The 15,273-nt window shown below is 37.4% G+C and overlaps 1 protein-coding gene across 10 annotated transcripts in view; it reads left to right on the forward strand.

Annotated features, from left to right (window-relative positions):
- The window catches only part of INPP4B (inositol polyphosphate-4-phosphatase type II B), a 347,812-nt gene that overhangs the window by 222,077 nt on the left and 110,462 nt on the right, over positions 1-15,273 (forward strand). For all 10 annotated transcript variants that reach the window (XR_005819226.1, XM_040554780.1, XM_040554781.1 and 7 more), the window contains 3 exons: positions 2,301-2,478; positions 7,617-7,829; positions 13,326-13,470. Coding sequence is in view for 9 of the 10 variants with exons in the window: in XM_040554780.1 (XP_040410714.1) it covers positions 2,301-2,478; positions 7,617-7,829; positions 13,326-13,470 (536 nt within the window). In the remaining variant the exon portion in view is untranslated. The remainder of the gene's footprint in view (positions 1-2,300; positions 2,479-7,616; positions 7,830-13,325; positions 13,471-15,273) is intronic.

Below are 15,273 nucleotides of genomic sequence, written 5' to 3' on the forward strand. Positions count from 1 at the left end.
TTTAAAAGCTATAACTGACTTTATTAGAATGAGAACTACCCACAGGGTTAGCATCTCTCTGTCTGTCTTATAGCATTCATTGTCTGTAGCTTTTCTGCTGCAATATTCACTGAAGCTTAGAGTTGGGAGATCAGTGAAAAAGATCTGGGAATTAAGGGCTGAGGGGAATCCCAGAATGGAGTATGTGCATGGTGAGCTTGATAACAGTGTTAGCGAAATTCAGCCTGCAAAAAGGCTGTCTGATAAAGGGAGGAAGAAGACTGAAGGGGAATTATGGATTATTCAGTGCTAAGACTGTCTTCCCTACAATTAATATAGACTATTAATCTTTGTCTGTGCCCTCTCTACTGAGTCTGTCAGCTTGAGAGTTGCAGTAGATGTAGCAATAGATCTAATCTGACTGGCAGTGTTGCCACCTTGAAGGCAGAGCTGTGACCATTTCCTCATTTCTTAGAGGGGCAAGTTTTTTTTTCACGATTCATTAGGAGAGATGGTTTCAACAATTTGTTTTGTTGAAATATTCAGAATTCTGCCCTCTGCACTTAGTAGCCAGTACCTCATTTAGTGGACTGTGAATTGGAGACATCGTAATTTTGGTGTGGTTGACAGCATGGCAATGCCTCACTGAATCAGATGTCATTCATCCTGACCGCTTCTACAAAGAATTATATCTAAAAATGGAGGCATTAGCGAAAGAAAATTAGCATGAGGTATTGTGTGATTTGGGACAGTAACTCTGCCAAGTACCTAAGCAAGATGCTTAACTTTAAGACTGCTTCAATCTATTCTTATTTGCAAAAAGATTTAAGCCTTCTAGATTTTGCAGGAGACACTTCATTTGGACTTCTGAATGTGTGTATGTCTGTCTTATATCCAATTAAATTTAATTTCTTATTTATAGAAAGCTAATGAGTGGGAACTGGAAGAGATAATAAAGAGAAAATGGGAGTGAAGGGGTCTGAAAAAAAAGAGACTGAAACGAAAAGCAACTATCATTGAAGTTCAAAGAACTGCTTGAGTGTCAAAATTCAGGTCTTGATCTTGAAGTTAAGATATAAAACTTGGGGGCGGGCAGAAGAGTCAGAAGGGCAGAAGAGAGGCAAGGATGAATGAAGAAAAGACGCAAGGGGAAAGAGGAGATGCATACAAGGGCAGCTGGGGAGTGTGTGCAATGCTCTGTCATTGTTGATGTTCCAGGAGCTGCTTGGTGACAACTAAATACATATTAATAATTACATGAGGTAGCCAACTGGGCATTTCATGTACAGGCTTTTAGAACTGCCTGATTACTGTGTTTTTTGTCCCAGAAGTCATTAGGTCCTGTCATACCTGTTCCTTGAGGTCTCCATTGAGTGGTTAATCAAGTGAAAGCTGTTGAAAACAATGCATAAACTTCATGTTGTGCACAGGGTACAGAGGAGTAAAGTAGACTGGGCGCCCATGTTTTGTATGCTGCCCTCTTTTTTTTTTTTTCTTCCTGTGTTAATGTTACAAGTTAGTCTCAATGTGCAAAACACTGGTTTCTCTGAAGGACTGCAGCAGGGCTTTATAAAAGGAAGGATTGTGTGCAGGACTTCTGGGTGGGAAGATGTATGGTACAGCAAAATACTAGTAAGACTGCACAGTGCTTAAAAATGGTCTTTTGGAATAATGGGATAAAAGGCTATTGTATAATTAGTAAGTGTTGGGGAAGAGGGGATAAATTTTCAGAAGGAAAAAAATCATGCAAATAAAGTGCAGTAGTTTTTAAACAGTTAAAGTTAGCAGTATGCGCTTGTGTGTTTTTGTGGTAATTAACTTCATATTTCCCTTTGATCCCCCATTTCTGTGTCTCTTCTTGCAAACTAGACACATTGTCAAACTAGACACATTGCTTTTCTTAGAAATAACTTTATTGGAAATAATGTAGTTATTAATATGAAAGGGGAATTGAGATGGAAAAGTAAAGGAGCCTTTAGCTCTTTGTGATCATCATCTGACCTGGTCAAACCTTTCTTTTCTCCAGAATCACATGTAAAAAAAAAAAAAAAAAAAATAAGGAAAATAGATTTTTGTTTATTTTAGTCAAAAATAGGTTGAACAGTACTACCTGGATGTTTGGTGGTGGGCAGTCCATTATCCTCTAATGTTCAAATAAGGGTTTGTTTTTACCCTTACAGGAAGGAGCATTTCAATCATATCAGTCAAGTTTGGGTATCCGTCATTCTTACAACATTAATGTTAATATTTTTAGCACATTAAGCATGGTTAGTAATAGCAGAAATCATTTTGACATTGTCTCTCTTTCTGTGTTGTTACAGTACTGGATACCAGTGTATTTACTATTCACCTGAAAACACAGCCAAGGCAAAAGAAGTTCTCAGCAACATCAATCATCTACAACCTCTCATATCAAGCCATGCAGACCTGCTGCTTAATTCTGCAAGCCAGCATTCTCCGGACAGCTTGAAGAACTCTTTAAAGATGCTTTCAGAAAAAGTAAGATTCAAATCTTCACTGCAATGGAAAATGGAATAACCAAGTCTCTAGCTGCTGGGTTTTTTTTCCTGCATAAGTTGCCTTTCATAGCATCAAGAAATGTTATATAAGCTCTGTTAAAATAAGCTTCAAAATGTTGCCATCAGGAAAAAAAAAAAAAAAAAGAAAAAAAAATATTTTGCATTTCTGTAGGCTTTCCATGTAGAAAATTAATGACGTTTATAAGGGTTGTCTTTATTTGAAAGTATAATTAACTTAATTTCATATGTCTTTGTTATCCTCTAGTGGCCACATACTGAGGTTTTTCAAAAATAGGTTATTGTAAGTAATTTGGAGGATATGTGGTAGGATAAACTGTTATTTCTCTTTCTGTGATACTTCAAACTACTGTCTATGGGAGGTAGCTCAAGCCAGTGCTTAAGGTTTAGAATAATAGCATGACCAGAAATGGCGATGCGGTTTGGAAGGATAAGTTGGAACCAGGAGGTCTCAAATTTTAATCCTCTTTCTTCTATTATTTCCTTCTGTAGCTGTAGGCACCTCCTCATCTTAGTTTCTTTAGCCCTAAATTAAGGAAGATAATATTTTCCACCTGTCTCTGAGTGATTTTGGAGATTAGCTAAAGTCTGTGAAGTACTTTTAAGCATATGTTATCCTGTGAAAATATTAAGCACTATAGCTATAGTCAAAGGGGTTTAAAAAAGTTTCCCATCGCTTCATGGGCCATACCTTCTGTAACGTGATCTCAATATGACTTAATAGCACTATCAGTAATCATTTCAATATATCTTCAGCTATTGGAAGTTGCAACCCCTACGGTCTGTTGAGCACTATTATCCCAGCGGTACATCATTCAATGTGAGAGTTTCAAATCTCAATACTGAGCTCAGTCACATACTGTGAAGGCATTATGTTAGAGCCACAGGGGGAGACAAATGTTGTTCTCGGTTAAAGATGTGTAAATCCACAGTAACTTTAGAAATAGTTGAGTAGCTGCAAATGTAAGGGATACATAGGAAAGTAGAATTCAGCCTGGAAACAAAAGGGAGGAATATAGTTTCATTTTGTGGCAATTGTAGCCTACCTTTCAATGTAGTATCGAAGGAGGCCTTTTTTAGCTGCTCATGGAAAAGGTACAGCTGCTCTATTAGGAGTTAGTTCAAAGAAAAATGTATGTGCAGGTATATTCCCACGTTTAGTCTGAGGAGAAGAGGACAAGTGAAAAAGGGGTTGGGATTATTACTGAGGAAGCTGGTATGGAAGGACAGCTGCTTATAGAGAAGGAATGAGAGCTGGGGAGGAAAGGAAGGACCAAGGAACAACTTAGGGAAGCACAAGGCTGAGCTTCAAAAACTCCTATTGACCAAACCCACTTGGTGCTACAATTAGATCCCTTATGGTTAACACAAAGCAGTATCTCAATATTGTAAGATAACTTACTTCTCCATCTATATCATCTGGTAGAGTATGAGAGGGTCACGGCTTAGGAGAGTGTCCCTGATAATTAAGAGAGCTTGGCATACTTTTCTGGTGAGAATTATGTGATGCCTACCTGTGTTTTTGAGGCACATCAGATGCTGTTGCTCTCCCACCTTTTGTGTACCTTTTACATGTAAGAAAGTAATGTTCTATGACTTAACTTGATACACATTTAGAAATTAAACAGATGTTTGAAGAAGTTGGGAAAAACGATTTGGCTGGTGATTAAATTTCTGGAGTTTATTTAAAAGCATATTGTTTTTAACCTTAAGATGATACTAAAATTCATATAGAGAATGATTCCTTCTAAAATATTAGGTAGCAGTAAATAAACCTGAGCTATGAAAAACGTGAATTACAGTTAGGTATTTTTGTTAGAAATGGAGGTACTGGCTGCACATGTTGGAAGTGAAAATTAAATAATTCCACTGCTGCTTATTTTCTTATATAGAGCTTATTTTCTCATATTAAGCATGGTTTTACTTCTCTGTGTATGATTTGCAATTTACTGTACAGTTTTCCTGAGACTAATCTTTTATCAATGTTTTCTGTTAATTGATTAAAGAAGCCTTTAGCTGTCGACAAGTGTATCAGCATTTGCAGCTTGCAGAAGATAAATTCATTTTCCAGCTATGCCTATCTTTATTTGCAGAAATACTCTTTAGTCAAGTATTCAAAAGAACTTGCAAAGTTTGCATTTCTTTGTATATACTTGTTTTGTGCCTTCTATAAAATTTTATAAATAGTGATGTTCTGCAAATTTAGCTGTATTTAGCTGTAAAAAACTGTAGTTAAATGTAGGTTGTTGTTAAACCAATGGAATCGTTGAATGGAATTTCATTACAGAAGAATTTTAGTCTCTCTATGAAAAAACAGAGATTCACTTCCATGCCAACTTGCTTTTTTAAAATACATTTTCCCTATAACATATTTACATTGAAATTAAATTCAATAAACTTAAACTTTTCAGATAGTTACCTAATATACATCTCAGTCATAGTGGACATTTCTGACTTTAAGTTGTCCAATACTTTTAAAACTCAAAGCTTTTTTTTTTTTTTTTGAATTTACCATTCCTCATGCGGAGACCCGATATGATCTCAAGCAAATCTTGAGGGGGGAGAGAGGTACCTCAAACCTCAGCAAAACCGTGGTATTGCCCTTTGTAAGGACAGATAAATAGTTTGGGCTATTCTAATAGGAATTGCAGGACAGCCTTGAAGAGAAGCTTCGCTGTTACCGTGCGAGACAAGACAACTGTGGGAATCAAAATTTGTCTTGTCTTTATAGGAGATTTTGATAGGGTTTGGTGGCAATATTACCCAAAGACTGTTTTCTGAGCATGCACCATGTAGAGGCTGGAAATGTAGAAAACTGAAATAGTCTTACAGTGCAGCTCAGGACTGCAGTGAGGCAGTACTGAAGGGCTACAAATAAGATCATTATCTCTAAGTACCCTTTCCCTAAGTTAGTTTCCCTAAGTTAAGGCACTAAGTTAGTAAGAAGGTGGCAGAATGGGTCTGATAAATTGAGAGAATTAAGCAGTGTTTCTCAAGCCCAATCACTAAAGAATCCCAAATCAGGTCAAAAACAAGTCTTAATTAAAATAATAATAATAATAATGACTTAGCTTAGATATTCCTATGGTTGTTCTCTTGAGCCTTGTGAGTTTTATGTGTAGCAAATTCTCAGGCTTTCTCTGTGCAACCATTAAGGATCAAAATAGTTTTCTTTTTTTTCCCCAAAACATTACGAAACCTGTAAAGAACAGACACTTCTCATGCAGGTTCCCAACCTCAGCAGCTGGGTCTTAAAGGAAAACCACAATTCTTTGGAGCATTGTGGTCTAAGTGTCAGCTTTTGAGGGGGTATGGAAGGAAGAAACCATGGAAAGAAGTAAGTTGAGTATGAGTGGAGGCTTATAAAAGTAAAGCAAGTACTAGCAAAAAGGGATTGGAGAGGAACAGAAGGAAGGAGTGCAGAAACTGGGAGAAAGATTTCCAGGAAGCTAGAGGCTGATACTTAAAACTTGGTGGGTGTTATTAAGGTATGAAAGGAATGAGAAAGTGTTTCGTCAACCTGTGAACCAGGGCATATGCCCAGGGAGAGGAGCTAGAGCAGCGTGGGTGGGCTATGGTGTATTGACGGGGTGTATGCTCTCCCGTCTCTGACAGATGAACCCTGATGAGCGTTGTTGTGAAATAACCAAAATTGTGACTCTCCCCAGCTGTCTGTCTCCGCTGCTTTGCTAGTGGTTGCTGCCATGTAGTGAAAAGGGTTGTGTGCTTGTGCCTCATCCTCTGCAGCTCAGCTGTTTGTGTCAGCTGATGAAGTGGACAGGTCAGCAGAGATAGGGCCCCATGTTGTGTGTGACGGGTGTGCATGGCACATGGGTAACAAGAGCAAGTATGGAGAACCAGAGCTCCTTGAAAGACAGTGCTTGAAGGATATAATAGCCCAAATTAAAATAAAGAGTTGGGAGGAACAATCTTCTACCAGGATAGAAAAAGTTGACAGAGCACATCTAGTGGCTTGTAAGGATAAGATCTGTTTCATGGTTTTCTGCATGCCTTCGTTATACTGAGGATTTGTAAAACCTTGGGAAGTGAGGATTTCCCATACTCATTGAAGCAAGTCTAATTATGGAGCACTGGCATACTGTTAGGAAAATTATCTAGTCCTCGGTTAATTTTTTGACTTTTTCTTATGGGGGCTCCAAAAGCCTTTTGCACTGAGATGCAGTGGAACTAATAAAATGCTAATTTATATTCTCATCCCTGAATTCATCTGTTTGCAGTATCATACTTCATATTGCAACTTGATGGTAACTTGAGAATGACTATGAAAATATCAGTTGAGAATTTTATGCAGTTATTTAGAGACAGAGGCTGGAGATGCTAAAGACCATATGCAGAAAGCAGGGGCATTAACATTTTTGCTTTTCTTCTTATGGTAGAAGTAAATAATGCAGGGAGATGGGAGGCTTTTAAAAATAAGGTGATTTTCCATCTGTCATAGTCAACAAGAACTTAAAAATGATAGTGGTGGTCAATTGAGTAACATCCTCAGAGAGCCTGGAAAAATTACTTCAAGGGTTCCTTTCTTAAAAAATAAATTAATTAAAGGTGGAAATTGTGAGCCATCACCTGTCCTGATACTTAGGTTAGTACCTGCAGGTACCACAGTTTATACCTGGAAACACTGCTTTTACAGATACTTCAGTTTTGTCGGTGTAGTGGAGTGTTTTTATTCAAGGAGATTCTTCTATTTGTTAATTATGTTTTTTTCTAACACTTACTTGGATATGATTGAGCAGTGGTTGGGTGCTCTTGGAACTGGTCCTTGTAGAGGCTTGTCTCTGCAGGCACAATTTAGAGCTCAAATGAGAGGATTGTGTGAAAAGGTGGTGACCTCTGACAGGTACAGTTCTTTTGTGTTAATCTGTGCAACAATGGGATTGTAGAATGCGATGATGTCCCCCAAACTCTTGAATTGTTCCTTATTGTTTGCTGGTTTACTTTGTTTTCTGCCCCTTAGGCTGACCTGAAACACAAATATCCCTGCCTCTAAGGGTAATTCCGTGTTGTAATAGCTTTGCTGCTCTATTACATTCTTTGACCTAACCTTGCATTCAGTGTATGTGTGTGTTTTTTCTCTAGACAGAGTTATTTGTGCACGCATTTAAGGATCAGCTGGTCAGAAGTGCCCTTTTAGCACTATACACAGCCCGGCCCGGCTGTGTCCTCAAGAAACCAGCTGTGCCTAGAAACAGTGCAGAAGAGGGTGATGACCTAAAGCATCAGGATCATCCTTCTCAGATTAAAAGACAGGACTCTATACCCCATCATTCAGAGTATGACGAGGAAGAGTGGGTAAGTAGTTGGAAAACTTTTGGTTGGCATTGAATCCTGAAACCTAAAAATCAACATAAACAAATGCAAGCCCTACCATCCTTGTCACATTTTGTTGGGGAAAAATTAGTTCAAAACCTTTAAATAGCATTTTTCATATATATCTTGAGTTACTGGAATTTCTAAGAGATGCATCTTCCTAAAACTAACTTGAAAAACTTTCCTTACTACAGTGTGCTTCTGTGCAGTGTATAACAGTGAGGATGATGGGAATCTTCTTGACCAGACAGGAAAGTAGTTGTACTTCACTATTATTTGAGTTGGTTTTGCTGGCTAGGCAGACTTAAGGAGACTGAAAAAGCATATACCGATGTCGTTTTTGTTTTTTTCCAAAAATGAACTTAAGTAGTTTAAACATGCATGAGTTAACTCACAGAGAAACAGAGTTGTTTTCCCTGAGACCGTATTCTTAGAGGATGTCTGAGATTATATAAAAGAATCAAATATGGCTTTTAGATTTTAACATTCTTAGCATATTTTACAAAGATCTGTATTACTTGTGGCTGAACTTTTTGTAAATTAATTTTTTTGCTGGATGTGTTGATTATAGGTCTGCTTCTGTTATATATACACCCTGTTTTTATTCAAGCTATTTTTATTCAGTTCAGGTTCATATGCTCAGTTCTTCACTGTATGCTCATAAATGTAAAGGATTCTAGCATATTAATCTGTATTGTAAATAATTAATGTCTTTGAGCTGCAGTATCTACACCTGAACTGTAATTTTTATCCATACCGTAAAATAAAGGAGGAGGAATTTATTTCTTCTAGAGAAAAGAATTATCTTTAAGCCCATGCATTAAGAAGTCATGAAATTTAAACAATAAATAATTCTTTCTTTTATTTGTCTTCCGGCTTTAGAGCCTTGAATCACTTTTTTGTGTTTCCTCTGCAACCTGATGGTCTAGAGCATTCCTTCTTTCCTTAAAATGATAACCAAAGTGTTTTATTCCAGCTGCTGAGACACTCAGAAAAATAAATATCGCAATAGATTTGACAGATGGGAGAATTAGCATTTTTGTGCAAGTTGTATTTTCATTTAGTACTTCTGTCACTGCAGAGAAGCTAGCTTTACTCTATTTGTTTCTTATTGATTGTTTTCTGCCAGGTGTTTGCTCCTAATACTAAAATATAGAAATGCATTAGTCTGCAGTATATGTGTTTTTTTTTTTTCTTTTCTTGATGAATTAGTAAGATTACCTGCTTGGCTAAAATTAAGTATATCTCTTGTCTATTTTTTTCTGAGTTAATAAACTGAGTCTGAATCAGTGTCAAACTTGAGACAGTATAAATCTTGGAGAAATTTTTTTACTCTAAATTTGAATCATTAGGCTTCCACTGATTTTCAGCTCTTTCTGACAATGAACGTAATGGATAATGTGAGTTTTAATGATCAAACAGTCATTAGTGTGATGGAAATAGTAAGAGTAAGTACACGTAAAATTAAAAAATACTTTATCTACTCTGAAAGACAACTAATTAAAGAAGCAAATTTTGCTTTGTATGCAGGTTACTATGTTTTCCTTTCTTGATTTTTTTCTATTATTATCAAGCACTAGAGTTGCTTTTGGTGATTGAAATTTCAGTTTTAGTTTTACCCAAACTCTAAATCAATGATGTCCAACAACTATTTAGACTGACCCTGTTCCATTCACTTCCGAAGACTGCATCACAAAAGTGAATTCAAGGCAGAGTGTTAAAACAACTTGACAAGATTCCCCCTTCCCTGGCATCCAAATTTATCTGTAAGGAATAGCGTCCAGCTTCTTAACTGTGCAGGGTGCCCTTTCATTGAGAGAGCAGTTTCCCTAAAAGCCTTCCTCTTCTCCATAACAATGCTGTGTTGCTATGATATCAGCTTTGATATCAAGTACAAATATTGATCCCACTTTAGCTGACAGCAGTATGGATTGAGCTGTTTATATCGGTGCACTATACGTAGGCAGTAGTAAAAGCGTTGCTGTTGATGGAAATATTTAACTTGGGTATTAGATTGCCTCTGGATAGATACTCTCGTCTTCTCTTGCCAGCTGCTTCTGCTCTCCTAGAACCTCCTTGCAGGAGGGAACAAAGCATTTTGTCATGCATAACACAAGAAAATGTAGGCACATTGCCACTTGGAGCTGTTTCTGCTCTACGTTTCTGACTGACTACTTAACATGGTTGAAGTTGCAAAGAACATCAAATGGTGTTTCCAATAAGTTATGTGCAAATACTGACATGGTATTTAGACATGCTTCTGAAATACTGATCCACATATGATATGTTCCAAAACACTGTCATACCACAAGAGGGTGTTTATCATGCACATTAGTTAAAATATTTGCTTTGTCTGTGAGCATACCTCGAAAGGGCCTTAAGGTACTATGTGGCTATGAACCCACATTACATCTTGAAAGAAGCACAGTGTCTCTGTAGCAATGGGGGTTGTAGTTGCTGTGTCAGACTTGCCCAAGTAAAGCATGTAAGTGTATTGATGTATGTGAAAGGGACAGTTTGGAAGTAGGAGAGGCCAAGGTGCCATTGACTTGTCTCAGTCTGCTTTATCCCAACAAGGTCAAGCCCTGTTGCAGATTTCCATTTTTCTTGTCATTAGTTTGACTTTAGAGCTTAAAGAAGTGATGAGAGTGAGCCAGAAACCTTTTTTCTCTTGATCCTTCACACCACAGTAGTACCACCCAATTAGCCCTATCGCAACTGCTGGGAGAACTGGTGTCAGGGGATAAGCATCCTGCTGTGGAGCCTAGGGTCTTGGCACTTTGGTTTATCAAGAAATAATACTTATTTTCTTCTCATCTCTCACGTCACACAGATGGCTTATTAGAATGTCTACTTGAGAGGCTGTGTGTGCATTTTGTCGTTTAACCTGACACATGCTGCAAGATTATCACTTGTGACATAAGTTAGGCAGATTGCCGCAGAAGGTGTGCTAGGGTTCAGGAAAACACGGGAATAGAAAGGTACAAGAAAGAATGTAAAAGGAATGTATTTCTTCCCATGGAGAATAACAGGAAGCAGTTGTTTTTCGATAATTGGAGGCAGAAGAACATCATGAATGATACACACACCTACTTATTGTGTCTGCCTGTAATGATGGCTTTGAATCCTAAGAACCATGTATCTTGAGAAAGCTCTGGAACAGGCCCTTGCTCCCTGTGTCTCACTTGCCTGTATGTAAAATGGCCAGATGTAGGATAAATAAAAGTGAGCTTTCTGTCAACAGATGTTTATGAATTTTGCTTCTAAACCCTCAGGGAATGGTTGTGTGAATATTCTACAGACATCATCTTAATGCTGGGTTAATAGTTAGTTGGCTTACAAAGGGAAGTGTTCTTTCCTAAATGAACAAGAGCTCATATTTGTGTTCCTTGTGCAATAACTCCAGACGCTCGTTAAGAACTAAACTGTCTGTGTTGGGATCCAACTGCTCCAGCAGAGGGAGGAAAGGGAAATTATGTTGCTGCAGCCACGCTGAACAACTTGAGTTCATATAGCTCAGCAACTTCAGTGATGAAAGAGGCTGAAGTTCTCTGCCACTCTCCAGTAAAATTTGCAGCTCTTTGCGGCCAGGATTTTTACTTTTTGCAGCACCTCATTGCTCTTCATATAATCATTTTCACCAAACTATTGCTTGTGGGTGGTGGAAATCAATCATTTCTTCCATATTCTGAATGTTTTAGGAACATTTGAGGTATGCATAGGATTTAACTTGTGAAGGAATCTGTACCTGTGCAATTTTTTTTGGCTTTAAATTGTATCTATGCCTGTGAGTTTCAGGTAGTTGGATTTAAGGCTTTATTTCATGTGTATGGGTGCAGATATTTCCAGTTACTGCATTATATGCTCAGTACTTTTAAAAATAGGTTTTTGGACAAAATGCTATTCTGTGTGAGAGCTGCAAGCTTCTTCCTCTTGTAAATCACCAATACCTTTTTCCTAGTACATGCAAGGCATGTCTTTACCCAGGAAGGGGGAGAGACCATACTTGTCCCTGATTTCTACATCCACCTGCAACCCTAGATGCCCTTACAGCAGCCCAACAAATTCCTTCCAGTTCCAGGTTTGGAAAGTTGGAGAAGACGATCTGTGCTGTTACAGATTCTGCAGACCTGTGTCATTTCCCTCAGGGCAGGATGTCCACTTGTCCCAGGGTATGTGCCCTCAGGTGGAGGGAACAGGGAAAAATGAGATCCCTCTAGTCAGGAGAATGGCTTAAGAACTGTGGCATGAAATTGAATGTAAATTTTATGTTAAAAGTTTGCCTTAGTAGCAGTTCTTCTTTGCCCTCACCCAATTTCCAGGTTTACAAGTGTAACCACTTATATGGAATTATGGTATTTCTTTGAGTTTTCAGTTGCATTCCTTGACCTTCTCTCATTCTGTCTTTTTGCAAACTCCATTTTACTCCTCAAGGCCTGATGTGTATGTAATGCTTTTGGCTATTATAAAGTCAAAAGAAGATCAGTGATCTTATCTTTCCATTTTTAACCCTAAAGCAAGCTATGGTTGCTCTGCATTAGTGTCAGAATGACTCAGTGTTAAAGCATGTACATGTAGGGGTTTTTGAAGCTTTGATTACTAGTCTTATGTACTGCCTCGTTTCTGTTATGGCTTTTCTTTTATTATTTTTTATTCCTTTTTCTTATTCAGCCCCACAAGAGTAGGTGCAAGTATGTTGATCCCTGCAACATCCAGCACATGAAGGGGGACCCTTCCTGTGTCTCTGTGTCCTGGTTTTGACTGGGATAGAGATCTGTAGCAGGTCTTTCACTCCACATTCTCCCCCCCTCCCTTTTTTTTTCCTCTGCTTGTACAGGTTTTCTTCTACTGCTCTATTATTTATGTAATTCTCATATTTATTATAAACTCAGTGGATTAACTCATGGTTGCAGACTGTGTGTGAGATGCAGGACAAAATTGAATAGTGTTACCTCAAATGTGTTATGACGGCAAGTTGCTAAAACTAATACTTTAATTTTTACATCTTTAGCAGACTAAGTCATGTGGTAAAATAGAGGATATGTTAAATATCTAAAAGAGGTTGCCAGGTTGCCAAGTACAATGGCAAAACGTAGTTGCGCACAAGATTTCGTTTAGCAAGGTCTTAAATGTCTATACTATTACTGTATGAAGTCAAATAGACAAACCGCTCAGTTCCCCGTCCCCGTGTTTGGACCTAAAACAGATAACTTTGCATGTATATATAAAGTTTCAAGTACATGTTTTTTCTGGTGTCAAAAAAATAAATAAGGTAACACAGTTACAGTTCAGATATTTAATTTACACTGCAAGAAAAAAGTCCATTAAAAAGCTGTAGAATGAGAAAATCAGTAATATGCTAATACCTAATATTTGTGTAATTTTCACACCTCTGTCTATATTTTGAGGTCTTAATAAGAAGTTGATACTGTCTCTCTATCTTTTGGTAATGTGCAGCAATAATTATGCTCTTTTCAGGACAGGGTGTGGGCCAACGTTGGGAAGAGTTTAAACTGTGTTATTGCCATGGTGGACAGACTGCTTGAAAAAGACAACAGCAGCAAAATTAAAGAAGGTGAAAGCGACCCCTCTGCAGCAGATTGCAAGGTGTTGCATGCAGGTGGTAAGCAACCTTTTTTTTTTTTAATCATTGACTAGAGTAAATACAAATAGAAAAAGCCACAGAAAAAAAAGAGATAGAGGAGTCAATAGTATCTTTGATGAGAGTGCTGATAGAAAGGTTTTGCACAGCCATAACCTTGAATGATGGAAGTCTTTATCAAATTGCATCTCAGTTGTGCACTCAAACTGCTTGCCATGCTCAATTTTTTGTGCTACATGAAAACCTTTTGAAACCACAATGTTTTGCTTTGAAGGCTGATGCAGATTAATTTATTTTAGGTTTTTCTTGAATACCACTTTGAGGAAAAAAATGGGATGTACCTTAACCCATAGGAAACTCGAAAGGAAAGTTGAACATTGTATTTGAGTGTCATTCTCTTGTAAACCCATCTGCTTTTCTGAAGTGAGATACAGATACGTTTTCTCATTTGCTAAAATTAGTTTTTCCATGAATGCAGAAGTTCATCTTTGTCAATACTGAATGCTACGTAGAGAGTGATTCTATGAGATGCTGCTAAGATGACTTTGCAGCAGGACCTTGGCACCAATCTTCTGATCTTTTCCTATGGCTACGTTCCTCATTAGTCAAGATCTGCTTTGGAAGTCTGACAAGCGACTTTGTAGTGTGAGTGCGTGCTGCAACAAATGAAGCAGCTGTTTAGTGATATACCAGATGTAAGGAAAGCAGACTCTTGTGCTATTATTCAATAAATGACCCCCCCACCAAAACAAAACACTTTTTATGAAGTTTTACATAACTGGCTCGTTAAAAAAAGAAACAAACGAAAATACCTTCTATTTTATCCTATATTTTCCTTTACATTTTCTTTTCCCCATATTTTAATGACTTAATATTATATCAAGGATTTTAATGTTATTAGAATTCTTTTGTAATTTTTTCTTACATAACAAGAATTTAAACTTGTTTTTTCATCTGCATATTGTTTGTGCAGTTCTGTTGCTTTGTGCAGTGTATTTTGGTTGTAATCTTGATATATAAAGCAGCTGCAAAGTCAGCATTTCTTACCAGTATGAGAGATTTCTTCTGGCATCTTGGAATTCTTATTTTTCAGTGCCAGATATGTTGGACTTGTTTTAAAAGTTTTTGTATGAATAGTCCAGAGAGCAGAGTATTTCTCACGTTTGCTTTTGTGAGCTTGTCTAATAGGCAAGTATCTCTGTAATGTTAGAGATACCATCATCTTTGTTTTGTAGTGAAGACTTACATGTGCAAAATATCAACACAGCTAGCTTTTTTTGGAGAAATTCTCCACATTTTTTCAGACCTTCAGATAGGAAGATTCAAAAAAAATCTTAAGTGAGGTAGATGTAGCTGTCAGCTTGAAACAGTTTTTAGAAATTGAACCAAACCATACCGATTTTGTTTAAAAGAACTGAATTGAATATTTGTTCTTGTGCTTAACTCCCTTCTCTTTCCCATGCTGTTAACTAGGTAGTAATAGAGAAAAACTAAAATCCAGTATGTCTATTAAAAATGTTTTGCAGATAAAGCAGTAGTACACTTTCATCCAAACTTCCCCAATGTTACTACAGTGCAATTGTGTGGGAATTTAGAGTCGCATGTGCTGTTTTTATCTGTATTCCAATTGTCAAAAGGTCTTCAAGTTAAAGAAGAAAATCTGAGACTTTTGTTTTTAACCCAGCCTGGAAAAGTCATGATTTAGGATTATTCTTTGTTTTGGATGCTTGCTCTCCATAAAAACAAGAGATAGACATGTTTAGCAACATGAACGTTTACAGTTTTTTCTCTCAATCTGTTCAACCCTCTGCATATCTCCTCTGT

The sequence above is a fragment of the Cygnus olor genome, chromosome 4 (assembly GCF_009769625.2).
Source record: "Cygnus olor isolate bCygOlo1 chromosome 4, bCygOlo1.pri.v2, whole genome shotgun sequence".
In the NCBI taxonomy this organism is placed as follows: domain Eukaryota; kingdom Metazoa; phylum Chordata; class Aves; order Anseriformes; family Anatidae; genus Cygnus; species Cygnus olor.